The sequence below is a fragment of the Eupeodes corollae genome, chromosome 1, assembly GCF_945859685.1.
Source record: "Eupeodes corollae chromosome 1, idEupCoro1.1, whole genome shotgun sequence".
Taxonomy (NCBI): Eukaryota; Metazoa; Arthropoda; class Insecta; order Diptera; family Syrphidae; genus Eupeodes; species Eupeodes corollae.
Window position 1 is genome coordinate 225,942,918 of NC_079147.1, and position 21,628 is coordinate 225,964,545.

A 21,628-nucleotide genomic window follows, 5' to 3' on the forward strand; every position below is an offset into this window, starting at 1 on the left:
CTCTTTTCGTTCTCAATTTAATTGCCCGGTATATTAATTGCTTGCGAAATTTTGACGTTTAATTTATTTATTGGAAAAAATTGTTTACAAATCAAAATTGAAAATTGTTTACTCGTGACTTTCGGTGTTTTTCATTTTAATAAAGATATAGACTCTATAGATATATAGACTCTACACAAATATTTTTCCGTTGTGGTTTTCGTTTTAATTTCGCTCTACACTTGGAGACCACCGAAAAATTTCGTTTCGCATCAGCAGCGTACTAGGCTTATTTGGGTGTGGATTTGTTGTTGGAACTAGGCTCAGGCAAAAAGTCTTGAGTTTCAACAGTGTGAGCGAGCGCATCACGACAATCCGCATCAAGGCTAAATTCGCCAACATAAGCCTTATATGCGCGCATGCCCCAACAGAGGAGAAAGATGAAGACACCAAAGATATGTTCTTCGAGCTCTTGGACAAGACATATGAGCAGTGCCCTGGCTATGACATTAAAATTGTCTTAGGAGATTTTAATGCCAAGCTAGGAAGAGAAGACATCTTTGGTGGCATAATCGGGAGATACAGCCTGCACGACACTACCTCCGACAACGGATTCATGCTGGTCGATTTCGCTGCGGGGCGAGACGTTCTGGTAGCTAGTACGCAGTTTACGCATCTTAATATCCACAAGGGGACATGGAAATCTCCTGATCAATCAACCGTCAACCAGATTGACCACATTGCGATCGACGCACGACACTTCTCCAGTATCCAGGATATCCGAACATTCCGAGAGGCGAACATTGACTCGGACCACTACCTCGTTGTAGCCAAGGTACGGCTACGGATATCCCGATCCAAGCCAAAACAAGGAAGTACTGTGAGAAGATTCGATGTTAGACGGCTACAATCGCAAGAGACTGCCATGTCCTTTTCCGATCGAGTCTCTAATAACCTCCTAAGGAGTCCTATGCTTCCTGCATTAAGCATTAAAAACCAGTGGCAACATTGCCTTGCAGCCATCAGAGATGCCGCCTAGGTTTCACACGGCCACCACAGCGAAACCCCTGGTTTGACGACGTGCAAGCGCACGCAGCGAAACAAGAGGCATACAAAACGGCGCTGCACAAAAGGACTAGAGCTGCTCGCGAGCTCTACGAGCAGAAGAGGAGAGAGGAACACCGGCTTCTTAGACGGGAAAAAAGAGAGCATGAGAAGCGCGCGATCGAGGAGATAGAGGGATGTCACAACAGGAATGAGGTTCGTAAATTTTACCAAAAGGTAAAAAAACCTCCCAAGGGTACCAGCCACGAACCGAAGCCTGTAAAGACGATCAGGGGAACATCGTAGTAGAACCGCAGTCGATGCTAAGAATATGGAAAGATCACTTCTCCAAATTGTATAACGGCGATGACGAACCGAATTCCGCTGTAAGGGAGATAGAACCACTCAACCTCGGCGACGCAGATCAACAATTCCGCCCACCCGACCTTGACGAAGATAGCTATATCTAAACTTAAGTCAAACAAAGCTGCTGGAGCTGACGGCATCACCGCCGAACTATTCAAAGCAGCAGGCGATGACTTGGTAGGGAGCATGCACCAACTCATCTGCAAAATTTGGTCGGAAGAAAGCATGCCCGATGAGTGGAATCTCAGCATAGTGTGCCCGATACATAAGAAAGGAGACCCTCTAAACTGCGCCAACTACAGAGGCATCAGTCTCCTTATCATTGCGTATAAGATCCTCTCTGCCGTATTATGTGAACGTCTGAAGCCATTCGTCAACAACCTGATTAGTCCTTATCAGTGTGGCTTCAGACCAGGAAAGTCCACTATCGACCAAATATTCACACTACGGAAGATCTTGGAAAAAACCCAGGAGCTTCAAATCGATACCCACCATCTCTTTATCGATTTTAAAGCCGCGTATGACAGCATCTATAGGGAAGAGCTCTACCGAGCAATGTCTAGTTTTGGCATTCCTGTCAAACTTATCCGTTTGTGCAGAATGACGATGGAGAATGCACGCTGCTCTATCAAGGTCGGAAAAGATCTTACCGATGAATTTGTTGTCAAAAAAGGTTTTAGACAAGGCGATGCACTGTCATGCGACTTCTTCAACATCGTTCTGGAAAGAATTGTGCAAAACTCAACCGTCTACACTAGAGGCACAATCTTCCAAAGATCCATCCAATTACTCGGATACGCAGATGATATTGACATAATTGGAAGATCAAAGCGTGATGTCAACGGAAGCGAAGAAGATGGGTTTAGTGGTCAATGAGGGCAAGACCAAGTACATGCTGTCATCAAAAAAGAACATTGAACAACGATGTGTTGGACAAAACGTCACAATGGACAGCTATAACTTTGAAGTAGTTAAGAACTTTGTCTACCTAGGCACCGCTATTAACACAGACAACGACACCAGCGCTTAAGTCAAACGAAGAATAACTCTTGCAAATCGCTGCTTTTTTGGACTTAGAAGGCGATTGAGAAGTAAAGTCCTCTCTCGAGCTTCTAAAATCACCATCTATAAGACACTCATCATCCCGGTTCTTATTTATGGCGCTGGGGCCTGGACCCTGTCAAAGAAAGACGAGAGCGTCTTAGTATTTTTCGAGAGAAAAATTCTTCGGGTGATTTTTGGTCCCGTACGCATAGATGGAGAATGGAGGAGAAGATACGAAACGACGAATTGTACCGGCTGTACTGCGACACTGACCTACATAGTTAGAAGAATTAAAGTCCAACGGCTTAGATGGCTGGGTCATATAGAGCGAATGGACATCAACGCTCCAGCCCAGAAGGTCTTAGAATCCAATCCCGAGGGACGGCGCAGTAGAGGAAGACAGCGACTCAGGTGGCGCACCCAGGTGGGAGAGGACATTAACCAACTTGGCGTGCGAAACTGGAGACAGCTAGCTAGGGACTAAGCTGGCTGGAGAAGCATGTTGATTGAGGCCCAGGTCCGCCTCGGACTGTAGCACCACCTTAACCCTAGAAAGATAAGCATATTTCATAGGACATAAGTGATACACATGATTTATACGTCAATTCGACGTAGGTTATCTTTCTAGGGCTAAGTAAGTAAGTAAGGAAGTCAGACCTATCGGAAAGGACTTTCCTGAAAAGTGGTATCACTAGCCCCGAATAAATAGGAAGTTTGGAAGTTTTTTCTACGAACAGTTATTTCGATCGGAGTTCAATTGGAAACGAAAAAAAATATATGTATAGCGTGCTACCTTCTAAAGACACCCCTAGCTGGAGAAAAGTAAATTGAATAGATTAGTCCAAGGTCCAACACTTTGTCATCATGATCCAAGGTGTTAAAAACCAACCTTAAAATTTTGCGCTGCATTTTTAGTGTTCTTCGTCTATTTTCTTCAATTATTGCAAAGATTGCAACGGCTATATTATCCATCTTTAAAGACAAATGAAAAACGAGCTTTTATTTATTGTTCAGGTCCGTAAAGAGCGAAATTCAAAATTTACCTAAGTCACGAATTTTTTTTTAATTTTTTTTAATTCGTGACTTAAATAAAATCAAAAAAATGTGTTTGTTCGATAGCTTAGTAGGAAAAAAAAAATATTAGAATTTAATTTTAAATATATAGTATGGAAATTTATTTCAATATAATAGACAATAAAGTATCTACCAATTTAATTATGAAAAAAAGAACCTATCCCGATGCGGTATGCAGCCAAAGTGAAAGAGATTACGGACAACTTGCTCTTGGCTTAAGCTAGAGGCGTTGCCATTAGTTTCGTTAAGATTTACAATATTAATTTCGGAAATAATTGTAATAGATCCTAAACATACCGTCGGGGAAGAACTAATCTTCTTTACTTAAGATACAAAAACAGATACTTTAATAAAAATAAAAAAAATGGTATACAAGCATTTCCTCTTATATACATTAGAATGAATGTTGAAAAAAAGGATCAGGATTTTTAGCGCCTGATACTCGCTAACGTTGTTGAGAATATTGAATCTTTTTGAAATGATTACAGATGTTTAAATAAAGTTGAATGTTGTTATGTAGTGGAATTGTCGTTACATGCTGAATTTGGTGAGTTAACTTCCGGAAGTAGACATAACTTTGTGATTGGGCGTTTGTTTTTTGTTTTCCATTTGCATACACAGATACAACCCTGCATATGCCGTCTGCACCTGGATGAGTCTCCACTACTCTAGCCAGTGGATGATGACTATGTCATTTCTTTCGATGTTTCTTTTGGATTTGGTCCACTTTGGAGGTTGTTGAAGGCGTGATAGATATTCCTTGTGCCATTTATCCCAAAAGTGCTGGAACATTTGTTGGATATGTTGCCATCTGTTGAGTCGGTTGGTTTTAAGATCAAGTAGTGATGGTTCTGGAACAATATTCGTAGGCTCTCCAATAAGGAAATGGGCAGGAGTGAGTACACTTAAGTCCGTAGGGTCATCGGTGAGTGGACACAGCGGTCTGGAGTTTAGTGAGGCTTCGATTTGAACTAGAAGTGTATGCATATGAATGAATTTTTTTTTGATAAAATACGTTAAAGATGATACTTAACTGATTTTACTCCTGCCTCCCAGGCGGAATAAAACTCCAGGAAGTTCCTTTATTTTCCATCTGGGCACGGACGTCAGGCGAAAGAATTTGAAGAAATTGACGATTCATCTTTATAAGCTCTTTGTTGGCTCCCACAATGTTGGTTCCATTGTCACTGTACAAGTGACTACAGCTTCCTCTTCGCGCAGTGAACCTTCGGAATGCAGCAAAAAAACCTTCGGACGTCATTTCTGAGACAAGTTCGATATGAATAGCTTTTGTGACCAAACAAATAAATATACAAATAAAACCTTTGTAGGTCTTCGTCGTTCTACCTTAATTGTGGGATTGGCCAAACCTCGACACATCATCCTACTCCAACAGACGAACGAGGCAGACATAACAAAAGAGAACTAGCTTCCCATCTATTTCTATCCTTTCGTATTCTGTTCTGTATATAGTGTCAGCAGGAGAGAACACAAAGAGTCGATACGATGAACAATGATTTGTCGGAACATTTTCTCAATGTCCGATGTGAAAACGAAGAGAAATGTACGCCATTTCAGAATGACTGATGAAAGATCGTTTTGTAACGATGGACAGGAAAGAAGCAGAACGAGAAAATGTATTTTGAAAGTAATTGTCACAAGCTGTTTCTTCAGGAGTAGAAATTCTTGAAGTAGAAACTTCTTCTAATTCCCAGAACTTTCGAAGTGAATTATCAATTGCATTGACTTGTGTATGAAAGGAGCTTATGTTTTCAATAGATAAACTATTTTTTGAATTAATAGGACCAGATAATATCCAACCCAGTTCTGTATGCTGGTCTAAAGGTCCGTTTTGAGGCCTTATTACACCATCAAGAATTATTTCGTGGAAGATATCAGTACCGATGAGAATGTCGATATTACCAGGCTTAGAAAAAGATGGATCAGCTAGAGTAATATAGTCGAATTCTTTTGGTAAAGTTGACGAACGGGATACTTTTATAGGTAGTCACTAATTGATGACATAACTAGTGCTTTAACTAGCGTTTCGAAACTAGAATTTGTGCATGAAAAGACAATTTAAGCAAAGATTATTGTTTTTTGCAAACTCTATTTTTTGTCGGAAGAAAAAGCCTTAAATTGTGGACGAAGATATAGGTAATGTGTTTCGTGACAGCAAATGCAAGATGGAGTTTTGAAATTGCGCTTTGAAGTATGCAGAGATCTTGAACAAACTGGAGTTTTATTTGGAAACGCTGTCTTTTCTTTGCTATGTATTGAGATCTTGGTTTCAACGGCTTCCAAGGAACGGAAGCCGTTGAAACCAAGCCGTTGTTCGGAAGTTAAAAAAAGGTATATATCTATGCATATTTTTGTTTAGCAATTGTTCGAAATGCCCTACTCCTGCATTTAAACATACTTGACAACGTTTTAAGAACTTCTCATTTCCTCGACCGCAGTTTCAATTTTTTCCCTAAGTTCAATAACAGTGCATATTGGCTGAACAAAAATATTCTCTTTTAGGCAACCCCGATACGAAAAATCTAATGGATTCAAGTCCGGTGACCTAATGGGCAATGTTATTGTTCCACCACGACCGATCCATCGCTCAGAGAAAGTTCTGTCTGAAAAACTTCTGAAATTTCTTCCAAAATGGACTGGACATCCATCTTGCTAAAACCACATAGACTGGAACAGGGCGAGAGCAATATTATCTAATAATAAACAGATTCTGTTTTCCAAAAAATTCTAAATAATTTTCACTATAAGGTGTGTCGGGCAATTCAAAGGGTCCTATGATTTGCCCGTTTAAAATTCCACACCACAATTTGATTTTAAATTGGTATTAAATGTGCTTAAACTTTGAAGCAAACTCAAATCGACGTTCTAGATCGCAAGCAATTAAATAATTTAAAGTGTGTGTCTAATCATGTGAACAAAAAAAACTGCAATTTTTCCTACATCATAGACAAGAAAGAGGAAAAGATTGTTAAGTAAGGTTAAAATTCATTTCATATTACCCTGATGATCTCCTGCCTAATAAATAGTTCCTCTCTCACCACTTAAGTGCCAAACAAAACTATTGCCAGCACGTTCTCCATATCTAGCATCTACAGCCATAATTTTTGTATTTTCATCGCAAATCTAGAAAATGTTTAAGTTTTTTAATTAGGTTAATAGGTAAATAAAGTAGCTACTTATCTTCCAGTTCCGCAGCTTCTCATTCCTGACGGATGTGGCTCCTTGCATAGTGGGTACCTTGGTGAGGTTGTTGCTATGCTATAGGCATGCTCGGTCCAGCGTTGTTTTTCTGCACGCTACTCTGCACATTTTCGTATGCATTATGTGCTGTCGTTAATTTTGCTCGTAATAGCTCCAGACTTGTCTCAGAAAAATATGTAGATTCCACAAAAATCGAAATTCTAAAATGAGACGAGCGGAAGACATCCCTGTGTGACACGTCAGCCATAGCTCCCGTTTAATTGCATCGCAGTTATGTTTTCACTTTACCGTAAGACCGCACAAAACTGTTACAATCCAGGTCGACCCTTCGAAAATCGCAACAATTTTGAACGGAATCAAGTTTAAAAAGGTTTTAGTTATTTGCGCTCTGCAATATAAATACGCAGTTGCCCGTTGTTATTTGTTATCCCTCGATGACGTCGTTCTCGGCAAGTACCGCTTATCACGACACTATGAAAAACGGTGTGGCCTGCGCACTTGTATGTTGATGGTCTGATTTTTATTCGATCGTCAACGTCATCGATGGTGAAGATGCGCAGCGTTAATATGCTTGTTGTTGCACTCGTGCCCAAAAATCTGCTGGACGAAGAATAATTTCTTGACGGCACTGCCGTTGCTCTGCACACATGGTTGATTAGCAATAGAATTTTCACTTGGTGATGACGTTTTGGGTGTAACGCTGAATGTTAGGATGACTCATGTGTTTGTCACACGGTGGCAATTTATTTTCTCAGCTGTGAATCTCTAATAGTTTTCTTTTATGAATAATGTATTCTTTCATGAAAAGCTCGAGAACCAAATAAAGTTCAAAATAACACAAAACATAAATAATAATCATAATATACAGAGTTTCAGCAACCATCTCAGCTAAAGCCAAGAGTACCTATCTTCTTTATGCAGAAGATTAGGCTCTATTTTTATATGTATGATTATGTATTTAAATATTTAACATTATTATGCAGTTTGTCTGCTAAGCTATCTACATAGCGTACTTAGCAAGCTTACCTACTTCCGTTTTCATTTCCATAAATTGATTTGAATTTAAAAATTTGTCTGGTGTTTCCAATAACCATTCTTTAATGAAAAATACGTTAAAAAAAATTACCGAATCTTGGGAACATCCCTTGTTCCCTCCTAGTAACACTCCTACCAGTGTAGGCCTGTCATTCACCACCATAATCAGTGGCGAACCCGAGTCTCCCTGACAATAGAAAGTACAATTCTTTCCATTAAATTTATACTTGTCATTAGCACAGAGTTTGTATTTAGGTCCATATTCAGCGACACACGTTTCCGGAGTCTGAATTTTTAATGTCACACAATGCAATTCAGTAGATTTCATGAAATTTTCACTACACGGTCCAAAAGTATATGATTTCACTTCCGTGCCGGGTTTACAAAAGTCTTCTTTAGGCAAAGCTACTTCTGTGACGAAATCATTGTATGTAATGTGTGTATCTAAATATACGAGCGCCAAATCCTCGTCATCTAATGTTGTGTATTTGTGTATTTTTCGAATTTGCACTCGAGAATCATCGAGATGCAATATGTTATTTAGCCCCACGGCAATTTTTATATCTTTTAGACGCAATGAAAAATCCTTGGTTAAATTATGGCCGGCAGTTAATATGATTTCTTTTGAAATTATAACCCCATCAAATACATGATCTTTTCCCAACAAAAATGCTGCTACAAATGGCGCAGAATTTGGTTCGGCGACAGTTTTGGGTTCAAATTGTTGATAATTGTAATGATTGTTGATTTTATTAACATTTTGCGCACACGGAACGTGACACGGCAATTTATTTGGGAATATAAATTGATTTAAGTTCAAGTTATTATGAAAATTATGTTCATTATAATTTTTATCACCCGGAATAGATGAGTTAAAAAATATAAAAACAACTATTAATATAATTATTACTACGAATAAAATGATCGATCTTCCCTCCATGGTGGTTTTTGTTTGTCTGTGACGAAAGTAAGATACAAAACTTACTCTATGTCTATATCTCTATTTTAAAAAATTCACTGAATAACTCACTCATTGAAAAATAGAGTGTGGTAAAAATCAGGGATGGCAAAAAAGTAATAGTATAATTTAGTTTTCTTTTAATGAACCTTAATTGTGGCAAATCTGTTATTTTGCTAGAATAATAGCTAAATGTATCAAAATAAAATATCTAATAGCCTTATTTTTTACATTTCACTAACTAATAATTGTCTGTTGACATGGTTGGATGACTTTAGAAAACGATGTCAGAATTATTGGAAGGCAATTTTCCCGACAGATGCCAGAGAATATAAACATTTAGATTAGAAGTGAAGACAACAAAACGTGCAAAAACATTTAAAAAATATAAAACATAAAAAAGAGAAACAGTAATAAATAACGACTATCTTTTAAAATTTGTTTGTAAAAGTTCTTTTTCGTTATATTATTTACTTTTTTTATTTCTTTCGATTTTTTTTGCTTTCAAATTCTTTCAAAATCCGGTAAACTTTTGTTGTTGTGTCCTGCTCAAAATGTCCTGCTCAAACTGGATGATTTTGTTTGAAAAGAACATCATCCAATATTCAATTAGTGGATGATCGTCCAATTATTTTAAAAAAAATAAAAATTGGGTGTTGAGACGAGTACAAACGATTCTAAAAAGTCGTCCAAATTTTAGATAGAAAATTTGTTGTCTGTCTTTTTTGGAAGAACAAAAATTAGCATTGAAATGCTTGATAGAGAATTAGTTAAAATATTTTGTGAAAAATCTGCCAATATTAGAAGATCGTGTATACTTAGCGTTAAACTGTCTTTATGCCACACCATGCGAATCCTTTTTTATAAAATATTTTCCAATCCTTTTTAGTAACGCTTATGTCAAATATTTTATTAAAACTGTTGACAGAAATGGAGAAATAAAACAAACGAAAACGATTCGAAAATTGGAACATTTTTCAAAAGTTAAGTAATAAATATGTTTTGCAGGTTATAACATATAAACAACTTGAGTATTTACCGAGTAGTTTCCATTTCATAGAACAGTCCATTGCTTATCTGATTTGTGGAATCCCACGCATGCCAAAAAACATGTTTACGTCTTTCCGACACGATAAAGATGATTTGCAAGTCTTTTCCAGGAGTAAGTAAGTTCATAAATCAAGTGACATCTGTCAAAAAGAACATTTCCGTATTGTTTGTTTGAAAACCAATCGTCTTAGAAGACACCAGTTAGAACAAAATCATATTCAACAACGTTTCAATGTCCATAGAATCTAAATAAAAGATTTTAACAGAGATGTCTGTGTGTGTATCCTACGTTCGTATGTCCGTAGGTTTGGGAAGCTTTTTTCGTCGTTCATACCTCAAGAACTAGTGAAGATATCGACTTCAAATAAATGTTGTTATACAGATAATAATACAGAATGGTACAGAGAAGATTTTCAAAAAAGTAGCGTGAGTTTTTTTTTTTTTTAATTAGATTGACACTTTTTTATTGCAATAAATAAAATGCTCAAATAAGCTTCCATCTAATTTCATCTTATAGAAAATACAGTTTTCAAAGTTTAGTAATTTTTTTTATAAAACTACAACAGTCAGATTAAAATTAAAATCTACAAAAAATACTACGCTAAATTGGTAAAAATTGATATCCGGTTTTTGATATGTCGTGAATAAATGAAGGTTTTGTCTTCAAAATGATTTCATTCTGTACAAAATTGTATTCTTAACGTAAGATTTTGTTCTTAGAAAAATCTATTATTTTATACAAGAAATAAAATATTTCAATAAATGCTAAGAAAATTTGTATAAATTGGTTTTCGACTAAAAATCTCGGTAACAAAACTAGATTTTTAATTACTTAATGTTTTGTTTTCATTCAATGTTTTGTAAACGTCAATTAACATTAAAATTGTTTTCCAAATGATAGTTAACTTTCCAAACTAAACTCTTAGCAACAAATATCTTCATGTGAAAAAATATTAAGGGCCAACAAAAAAAGATTTGTTCGATCTACAAATAAAATAATAAATTGGCGAAAAAGTCTGTAGGGAACCAGGGCCTAGTGACTTACAACGCTCAACCATTCCTGTGTGCGAGTACTGTTGGAAGGGACCTACAATTTTAGGCCGCATCCGATCTGCACTTTTTCATGACAAGAATTGCTCTTGTCAATTCCTCCCAAGAGGCAGTACCCGCGAAAATTATTTTATAAAATTAAGGTGGTACAGGCAGGAATTGAACCCAGGACCTCTTTCATGACAGTCCAACGCACCATCATGCCACGGGTACTACAAACCATCCTATTTTTCAGATGATCTTTTTGACACTTAGAATACAAATCCCCTTTTAGTACCCCCTTAAAAAGTTGTATTATATTTTTGTTCATTTATATTTTAAATATTTATTTTAATAACTGAATTTGGTTTTCCATTTCTAGTAAAAAAAATATGAACCTTTAGACAAAAATTTCCCTACCCTACTACCTTACTTTGGTAAGATCGAGTGTATCGAATAGATTACAATTGTATCGACATTTTCAACCGTGGTGACAGAGGGTTTTCACTCAGAAATGTACTTAATTGCACAACTGCAATGAAAAAAGAATCCGATCTTGAAAAGAGAGGAGAGCAATTGAGTGAGTATAATGCGAAAACATGTCTTTGCATGCATGCAAATTAAGTTATTACGCTAACTTTTAGTTTTTTTTCTTTAAACTTTATTTATAAAAAAAATGTAAAACATACAAAATTATTTTATAAGATAAAAAGACGATTGGCGCGTTTGACGACTGGATTTAGATTCAAGATCTGTTGACCGGAGTATTGCTGTTCGGTGTTTCTCATTTAGATGGGGGTTGTTTTTGTAATTTTAACCAATGCACATGTACTTGTTTTAATGGCATTCCAATCCCGCTCAAGTGGTGGTTTGGTTGAGTCGTATCGCTTGGTCATTATAAGCCATGGAATTTATGGCTGAAACACAAACAAGCTTCAGCTTCGCCTGACGTTTATGGCTGAAACACATACACGCTTCAGCTTCGGCTTCGCCTGACGTTTACGAGTTCAGCCATAGGAATTCAATGCATGCTATCACAATGGAGCTTCGACCTCACGTTTCGTTTGACAATCGTAAGGAAAAGTACGTAATGTAACGTAATGTGACTCCAAACGGAAGCTCTAGTTCAATTATCTGAACATTTGCTTTGTCTGACAGCTCATCAGCTGTAAAAAAATGTCAACAAACAAAATATTTGCTCTTTGGAGGGATGAAATAATAGAAATGTCATTCAAAGCAACCTCGAAGCAAGGCCACCGTAACGCAGACGAAGGCGAAGCTGAAGCGTGTTTGTGATTCAGCCATTAAGACTTCCAGATTGTTTTGGTTTGTGGGATACTTGAGTGAAGTGTGAACTCACATTTTGTATCCAAGGGTTGAAGATAGGTGGAACTGTTTCAGCTAAAAATAGAAACTTTCAATTGGAATATTTTTGACTGCAGCTGATTTACATTTCCAAACATTTAGGATTTTGGAATTGATTTTCTGTTTTTATATCTTTTGGATGTTTTGTAAACGGAAGGTTTTACTACCTGGGAATATGTACGTATTTCCAAATTACAAGTTCATTAAATTAAAAGGAAGATTAGACAAATATTAACTGGGGACAAAAGTCCACACAAAATTGAAGTAAGAATAAAAAGTAAAATAAAGGTTTTTTTTTAATCGAACATTTCAATTTTAAGGCTTTTGAGTGGTAAATTTTACAAAAAAGTTTTTGACCTAGACTTTTAGGATGTATTACTATGATGTTCTGATGATTTGAGTTGTTCTGCGACCAAGTGTTTAAAAGTTACAGAGGTTTGAAAAAATTTGAAATGTCGAAAATATCAACATTTCGCGTACTATGCTCAAACGGTATTTTGTGTCTTAATAGGTTTTTCATAACAAACCCAAAACTGGGTTTTCGGCAAAAAGTTTTCGAAAACCCGAAAATCGTTCACACCGAACATTTACACGTTTTAATTTGACATTTAAATGTATTTAACACCGGCTGTCAAATTGTTGATTGATGATAAAATTTGTGAGTAAAAAGTTTTGTTCTTCTCAAATTATTTGTGAAACCAAAATTAATTCTAACCAATTCAAATTGATTTTAACGTAACACTAGCTTTTTCAAATGTAGTCTGCTTAAAACTTAATCTAATTCTTAGGCAACCCTGTTTCAAGATTTATTGCATGTGGCGGAGTGTTCTGGCAACCCTTCGTGCAGTGTTAGAGGCCACCATAAGTCGGCCAATCAGGGAGCACAACCACAACAGGCGCGAGTCTCGATAGAGGCTGCCTGCAGCGAGTTACACGACGATGATCATTCGTTTGTGATTCCTGATATCGAGTTTGTGGGAAGCACATCGCGCTTTAAATACCTACTTCCTAAATAAAGATAAAATAGAATTAAAAGTTTCTTTTATTTCGTTTGTTGGACTTTTAGGTTTCCTGCGACTAAATGCATACTTTGGGTGTTTCTTGGTAGATGAAACATTTTGTTCAGAAAATGTCGATGAAATTTTTCATCCACTTCAAATTCATCTAAGACCCAAATGTTTTTGAAAAAAGAAGATGTTAAAATACAGAATACCTATGCTTTTAAACAGACTCTTTGACTACGTGACCAAGTTAGTGCATTTTCTTTTAGCAGTAGCCGTGGCATGATGGTTAGTGCGTTGGACTAAGCTAATTGAGTCATAAAAATTACAATATCGTAAAAAGAGACCGGCCCTACTCCACTTAAGGGTCGAGCGGTGTCGCTCTCTTCATACGAAAAGGAATTAATTATAAAGTCATATACAACAATGAATTGCGGAAGCTCAAGACGCTAGAAGTTTGCGTTGTAAGCATCCCTCTCACTCAAGGGAAGCGGATGTATATGTTTGCGGCTTATTCGGCTGGAGCTCCGCAGGTGACTTACTTTGCTTCAGAACTCGAGATTCTTTTTAGGGAACTAAAACTGAGCTTGGAAGAAAACTATTTTATTTTGACCGGTGATATGAACACAAAACATGAAGATTGGGGAAATCAACATAGTAATTCCAGAGGTAACCATCTTTTTAATTTGATGAATTTTTACAGCGTTGAATATGGCGTCGAACGATGGAACGGACAATACCAAAGTACAAAGAACGGGACCAAATGGACGCTTACTGAAACGCGACTATTGACGCACTGCGAAGGCACAAGAGTGGCTTACTGACAAGACTCACAAACTTACTCGTATATAGACGACTTACAGACCCACACGACTTTGAGGTTAGGATACTGAAGTCGTAATAAAAAATGTCAATCTGTTGATTAAGGAGGTTATCAATTAACAAGTACTGGGACCGCAAGATTCGGTCAGTTAATTCCAGTGACCCTAATATGTTCCCTAAAATCAACAAGATATTCAGGAAAAAGAGCGATTATGACCTTTCGTGTCTAAAACTCCAAAGAGCTGAAGAGAACAGAGACGTATTTAGGACAGCGCAAATAGATCCAGAAGAAGCCATCTTTGACGATGACTTTTATACAATTGAAGATCCGAAGGAAATAGTGGAGGCGGTTGGAGCTGCTTTCAAGCAAGTGTACAAGGTGAATGTTAGCATTCGCCCCAACCACGACCTGGAAAATAGAGCCCTACTTTTATCTTCGAAATGATATCACACAATGGCGATCTGAGAACCGCGGTTTCATGCGGTTCAATGACGATTCCTTGGCAAATGCCAAGGGACCAAGTCCCTTGTTAGTGACGAAGGTTGAGCTTCAGCTCATCTTCAATTCAATAAAAAATAAAAAGTCAGCAGGTGTCGATGGTATATCCAACGTTGTACTAAGACATTTACCGATGGAGGCAACCGACATTTACACCACACTCTTCAACAATGCACTGAATGATGCATATTATCCAGTACATTGGAAGACCGCTGTGGTTCATCCTCTCCCGAAAAAGGGAAAGGACAACTCCAACCCGTCAAATCTTCGGTCGATAAGTCTTCTTCCGAGCATCAGCAAAGTTTTCGAAAAAATCATCAATAGGGCTCTGACTAAGTGGGCTGCGGACAACAAAATAATTCCGGATAAACAGTTCGGGTTCAAGGCAGGTCATGACACAATTCATGCTGCGTCTAAACACGTTTCTGATATCCAATGGGATCAATCTAAACAACAATGTCCTTACCTAAAACTGAGCAGGTTTGGCATAAGCAAGCCATTGTTGTATATACTTTATAGGTAGAAAGTTTGTTGTAAAAAGTGGCAATGTAACTTCTACCACAACATTCTCTGCGAAAAATAAATAAATCGTAGAGGAATAAAGTTCAACTTTCAGTTGACTAAAAAAACATGATCGATTGTCATTCTTGAATTGACTTGATAATTATGGAGATTTTTCTTGACTAACTTTCCAGTCCTGTTTCCAATAGAGTTGCCTTAGGTTAGGTTAGGTTGGAGTGGCTGTCCAGATGTCATTGACGCACGTAGACCTCAAGGGTCCATTGTGATACCAATAATGAGGCTACTCATTTAATAAAGTTAGAGAGACGTTTTGTGTCAATCGTTGCCAGGTCACTGGTGTTATCGAAGAAGGGATTACCGAGAAAGTTATTCCTTCTAATGGAGAGTGCCGGACATGTACATTGAAGGTGTTGGACCGTTTCCTCTTCCTCCTCGTCCATGCAGCTTGTACAGAAGTCATTTGTGTAGACTCCTAGCCTCAGAGCATGTCTTCCTATGAGGAAGTGACCCGTTATTACTCCAATTGTAGAGCTTATACTTTGTTTGCTTGGTTGCTAGGCAGGTGGTACTCTGTGACCATCTAGCATTTGTTGTTTCTAGAGCATATTGCTTGAGAAGATATTTGCATGTAGCAAGTGGTGTTCCTATGTTATGTTTTTGTCGAGCTCATCGGCTTTGCAATTTCCCGGAATTTCTATGTGGCCCGGCACCCAAATGAGGTGAATGTTAAACTGTTCCGTCATCTCATTCAGAGATGGTCGACAATCGTGGACTGTTTGAGAGTTTGTGGAGACAGACACGAGAGATTTAAGAGTGGCTTGGCTGTCTGAGAAGATTCGTATATCCTTACAAGATATAACGTTTTCTTTGAGCCAGGATAGTGCTTCTTTAATCGCCATTACTTCGGCCTGGAATACACTGCATTAATTGGAGAGTCTATAGGATACACTGAGATTCAGTTTTTCCCAATAGTAGTAAGTCCAGTATTGTTACTGGTCCATTGAGAGGTGGCTCTAAGCCTTACACATGAGTTGGCAGCCAACTTTTTGAAAAAGATGTCAAGTGGTGTTAGGTTTAAGAGCACTTCCAGTACTGCGGTTGGTGTTGAGCGAAGTGCTCCTGTGATGTACATACCTGCTGACCGCTGGACTTTGATGAGCTTATTTAGATTTACCATCATGTCCAGTGCGGTCCACCATACGACAGCTCCATAAATGAGTATCGGTCTGATTACCGATGTGTATAGCCAGTGATTTATTTTTGGGGAGAAGCCCCATTATGGTCCTATGGCCTTTTTTACTATTTCATCAATATTTGCCTTCCAATTTAGTTTTTTGTCTAAAATGAGGCCCAAATATTTAGCTTGGTCGAAAAAGCCTAATGGTATTCCTTTAATCTTGGGTGGGCTAATCTGAGGAATTTTATATCTTCTCGAGAAGAGTATTAATTCTGTTTTGTGTGGGTTGACGTCCAATCCACATTGCTTAGCCCATTTAAACGGTGATTTTTTAAGAGATTGAGAACTTTAAAAAAAAAAACGCATAAAATTTCATTTAAATGTTGACCGCGGCTGCGTCTTAGGTGGTCCATTCGGAAAGTCCAATTTTGGGTAACTTTTTCGAGCATTTCGGCCGGAATAGCCCGAATTTCTTCGGAAATGTTGTCTTCCAAAGCTGGAATAGTTGCTGGCTTATTTGTGTAGACTTTAGACTTGACGTAGCCCAACAAAAAATAGCCTAAAGGCGTCAAATCGCATGATCTTGGTGGCCAACTTACCGGTTCATTCCTTGAGATGAATTGTTCTCCGAAGTTTTCCCTCAAAATGGCCATAGAATCGCGAGCTGTGTGGCATGTAGCGCCATCTTGTTGAAACCACATGTCAACCAAGTTCAGTTCTTCCATTTTTGGCAACAAAAAGTTTGTTAGCATTGAACAATAGAGATCGCCATTCACCGTAACGTTGCGTCCAACAGCATCTTTAAAAAAAATACGGTCCAATGATTCCACCAGCGTACAAACCACACCAAACAGTGCATTTTTCGGGATGCATGGGCAGTTCTTGAACGGCTTCTGGTTGCTCTTCACTCCAAATGCGGAAATTTTGCTTATTTACGTAGCCATTCAACCAGAAATGAGCCTCATCGCTGTAGACCATAAATCGGACGTAAAGCGCGAAACACATTTCGAACCGAACACTAATTTTGGTAATAAAATTCAATGATTTGCAAGCGTTGCTCGTTAGTAAGTCTATTCATGATGAAATGTCAAAACATACTGAGCATCTTTCTTTTTGACACCATGTCTGAAATCCCGCGTGATCTGTCAAATACTAATGCATGAAAATCCTAACCTCAAAAAAATCACCCTTTAGTTAGCCTGTTTAGGACATTTTGTAGGAGTTCCGAGATAACTTGGGGGTGCTTACCAGATACGGATATTGCAACGGCAATCACCTTGAAACCCTCTGCTTCCAATGCTGTAAGTATGTCGTTTACTACCATATTCCATAAAAGAGGCGAAAGGACTCCACCTTGGGGAGTGCCTCGATTCACCGATCTGGTGGTAGTAAAACTTCTCATGTTAGAAATTATTGTCCTGCTTTTGAACATGAGACTTATAAGATCTATGAGTGATTTCTCTTATTTCAGCTTATCTACTGCTGTTGTGATCGCCTGGTAACTGACGTTGTTGAAAGCTCCTTCAATATCTAGGAACGCTACTAAGTTATATTCTTTGTATTCGAGGGAATGTTCAATAATACGTACCAGCGAGTGAAGTGCTGATTCTACTGATTTTCCCTTAAAGTAAGCATGTTGAGCTGTGGAAATGAGACATGGTTTTTAATTATGTCTGATGTTTCAATCAATCTTTCCAAGGTTTCAAGGTTTTAAGAAGGAAGGATGATAGGCTGATTGGTCGTAGATCTTTAGGGTTAACGTGTGAGGGTTTCCCTGCTTTAGGAATGAAGACTACTTTGCCATTCTCCAGGCTTTGGGAATATATCTCAACCTTCAGAGTTGCAATTTTTTGACAGCTGGAGAATCAGATGCTAGAAACTTGCCTTACTTTCAAGTCCCTTCTGTAGCCTGAACCTGCCCAATGTGAGATTTTACTAAAAGGTAGGTCTTGTAATGCCAAAGGTATATACATAAAATGATCTCTTCGAAGTGTTGCAGAAGAATAAAATCTACTAGACTGCTAAATGTTGATACATACAAGAAGTCAAAGAAGTGTAGCAATTGTGAATGTGCACTCAGGAGGCGTGGTATACACCCACCTTTTATTTTGTTGCTATCTCTTATATGGAATATTCTTTTTGAATAAAGAACTCAACAGAATTGAAAAAGCTGATTATATAAAATACATAGCAAGGGAAGAAGTGATTTGTTAAAAGAAGATCATCAATCTCAGAATTGTTACTCGGGGTTTTTGAGTAAAGCAAAATTTGGCATTTACGTTTTCATGAGTGTGAGTTTTTCTTCAGCACTTTCGTATTCTTTTCTATTTTGCAAAAATATCGTACAAATTATTTCTTTCGATCTAATTCTATTGTCCCGACTGCATTAGTTTTATCTTGGTCTATCGTTTAAATTGAAAAGACCGACGAAGTTCGGTATTCCCAATTAAAAAATCAGATTCAAACTTCGCAGATATCTTGCTTTCACAATTAAATTCTCAAATACAAACCACGCAGTTGTTCCCGATAAGAAAATATGCCGATATTTTAACTTTTCACCATTCATATGACATTTATTTGATACACATGAAAAGTTTGTATTATTTCACAATTTGAGAAATAAAACAGTTTATCTTTTGATATCAAATGTACTGTAAATTATGTACATTATGTGTGTTTATTTGGACTTTTGTATTTATATATATAAGACTTAAGATTAATTAATGATTTATACTAAGTTGTTCTAATGACAATTTGAGATCATGAAACTATTTAAAATATTTTTTAAATTTGTATATCTTTCGAGAATTGTTGGCATTTAAAACTCTGCTCAGCAGTCTTTATTGTATTTTGGATCCAATCGATAAATGACGCAACCTTTACGAAGACGGACGGTGCATTGACTTGACCACAAGGCATCTTGCCCCACGACACAATTCCAACTATCGTCGTTCTTCCAAAGTAGACACTTCGTTGGACTAAAGGGCCTCCCGAATCGGCAGTGCATATGCTGTTACCTCCATCAAGTGGGCCTGTACACAAGTTTGTCTCATGCAAACACATTCCGACGTCACCAAGAACTCCTTCACACAGTTCCATGTCTAGAATCGGCATGTCAGTGGCCTGCAATAGACTCGGAAACAAAGGTATACAAGTCGTTGAGATATTTCCCCATCCATAAAGGGTTGCTGCTCCATGCGCCAGGTCACCCTGCTTGGGCAGTTCTACTGGTTGAACATATTCCGAAAATTTGAAAGGTGTTCTCGTGTAAATGAGAGCGATGTCATAGGGATTAACACCTCCTAGGAACAGCTCGTGCTTGATGAAAAACTCGATGGTTCGCCGTTGCACACTATCATCATCCCTTGTAGAATGAATATCATGGCAACCAGCTACCAAAATAGAATTTTCGACAACTTCCTTCGAATCCAAGCAATGGGCTGCTGTCAATATCCAATTTTCGTTGATTATTGATCCAGCACAATAGTGTAGAGATTGTCCTTCCTCCGTTTGAATCTGAATGGACACAATGTAAGGCGCCGAGTGTGGCCTTGCTTCTGTCTTAGCAAGAACTTCCAGAGGCCAACTGTGGCGTTGACGTGTTTTTCGTAAGTACTCAATCCGATCTGGGAGATATTTCCCCGTTTTTGTATTAAACCCGACAGCCACCATGGACGTAAAATTTAAAAGTATTATAAAAATAAATGTTTATCATAGAAATTGATAACATTTCAAAAAAGCTCTTTTCTTTTTCCAGTTGCTTTTCTGGCAGAGCGTAGTCGGTCGGTCTTAACTTCACGACGTCTTATTAAACTTTGTATTTACTGGGTGTGTCGGATAATGATTTTATAGCTTCTCTTGAAAGGTGGCGCTTTGAACAGGGTCGTTTTGTAATGTTGGGCAAACTAGGCGGTCAAATAAGGCGTTGTTAGTTTTTTGAGCTTCCAACAAAAATCCACAAAGAGATTATCTTGAATTAGACAAATATTCATCATGTATTTATGAACAGTGAAAATTGTCAAAAAAAAACAATGCGCTTGAAACTTTGAACAATTTAACATTTGTGAGAAAAATGTGAAACGAAATTGGTAACAATTTAGAAAAATCAATTTGAACAATTTCAAAGACGATGTGTTAAAAAAAATATCCGAAAAAATTAATATTTCATTTTGCAAAGGGGTTCGTTCGTAGATTATGGTCTAACTGAGTGCAACATATGGCACTATATTCGTTCACACTAACTTTTTGCAAAATAAAAAACAAATAGCGTAAAGGATACAATGGTTGGCACCACTGATTTTTGTACTTAATATTGGCACCTTTCAAAACAAAAACAAAAAGCCATTTTTTTCCAAAATATGTGTGTTATTCCCCACTTTTCTCCATTTTGTTTAATTTTATTTCATTCTCAGTTCGTTTTTGTCAGTTGAAGAGTAAAGACGTTCTGAATTCGTGAAAAAGTGCTTAAAATACAGTGTTCTGGCTAAGGAGACTAAATTTGGTAAGTGTTCGTTTTTGATTATTTTTCAGTTTTTAGATGAAGTTTTATGTTTTTTTTTGTATAATAATTTAATAAATTAAATATTTTCAATTGTTTAATTTGCTCAAAAAAGGGTGCCAATAATTGGTCCCATCTAAACGGAAATAAGAAGAGGGTTGATATCCCAAAAAGCAGCTTCTTTAAAGTCCAACGTGTCCAGATCTACGTTACAATTTCGTTTAAGCTCTAATTTTTCGAAGACACGCGCCGGACCAAAACTGTTTTGACAGAAGCAGAGGAATTAATAACTGTTGATTGGTTAAAAGTGTGTCAGGAAAGAGGATTTCCAAACGAAAGGAGGATCTCTTTTATGCTGAACTTACTTACTTAAGGTGGCGCTACAGTCTTGTGTGAACTAGGGCCTCACCCAACAAACTTCTCCATCTAGCTCGGTCCCTAGCTAGATGTCTCCAGTTTCGCGCTCCATGTTGGGTGAGGTCACCTTCCACTTGTGCGCGCCACCTGATCCGCGGTTTTCCTCTACTACGCTGTCCTGTGGGTCCGGATTCGAAGACTTTCCGGGCCGGAGCTTTGGTTTCCATGCGCTCTACGTGACCCAGCCATCTTAGTCGTTGGACTTTTACTCTTTTGGCTAAGTCTACGTCGCTGTACAGCCCGTACAGTTCGTTTTTCCATTTTCTCCCCCCCTTCGATGCATACGGGACCGTAGAGCACACGAAGAACTGTTCTCTTGAAGCGACCCAAGGTACTTTCATCCCCGCTTTTGTCATAGTCCATGCTTCTGCACCGTATAGCAGGACGGGGATGATTAGGGTCTTATATAGCAACACTTTGGTCCCTCGAGAGAGGACTTTACCACTCAATTGCTTTCTTAGTCCAAAGAAACAGCGGTTAGCAAGAGTTATACTGCGTTTGATCTCAGCGCTGGTGTTGTTTTCTG

General features: G+C 37.8%; 2 protein-coding genes across 5 annotated transcripts; both read right to left on the reverse strand.

The window, feature by feature from the left end:
• Positions 1–3,579: 3,579 nt before the first annotated feature.
• Positions 3,580–8,737, reverse strand: LOC129948973 (lectizyme-like). 4 transcript variants are annotated; one of them, XM_056060156.1, is made up of 2 exons: positions 6,528–8,737; positions 3,580–4,733 (listed from the first exon to the last, which is right to left on the reverse strand). In XM_056060156.1, the coding sequence occupies exon 1, from the start codon at positions 8,702–8,704 to the stop codon at positions 7,730–7,732; it is 975 nt and encodes a 324-aa protein (XP_055916131.1). In that variant the 5' UTR covers positions 8,705–8,737; the 3' UTR covers positions 3,580–4,733; positions 6,528–7,729. The 4 variants fall into 4 exon arrangements, with proteins under 4 accessions (XP_055916131.1, XP_055916116.1, XP_055916121.1 ...); XM_056060141.1 differs by having other exon boundaries at positions 3,580–4,770; XM_056060146.1 differs by having other exon boundaries at positions 3,580–4,770; positions 4,831–8,737.
• A 10,129-nt stretch (positions 8,738–18,866) lies between these two features.
• LOC129940294 (lectizyme) lies at positions 18,867–19,988 on the reverse strand. Its single transcript, XM_056048588.1, has one exon. It carries the CDS (start codon positions 19,857–19,859, stop codon positions 18,972–18,974), a length of 888 nt encoding a protein of 295 aa, XP_055904563.1. The 5' UTR covers positions 19,860–19,988; the 3' UTR covers positions 18,867–18,971.
• Between the last annotated feature and the right edge of the window lie 1,640 nt (positions 19,989–21,628).

Coding starts and splice junctions, on each gene's coding strand:
- LOC129948973 (XM_056060156.1), bottom strand. CDS start 8,704: ATGGAGGGAAGATCGATCATTTTATTCGTAGTAATAATTATATTAATA.
- LOC129940294 (XM_056048588.1), bottom strand. CDS start 19,859: ATGGTGGCTGTCGGGTTTAATACAAAAACGGGGAAATATCTCCCAGAT.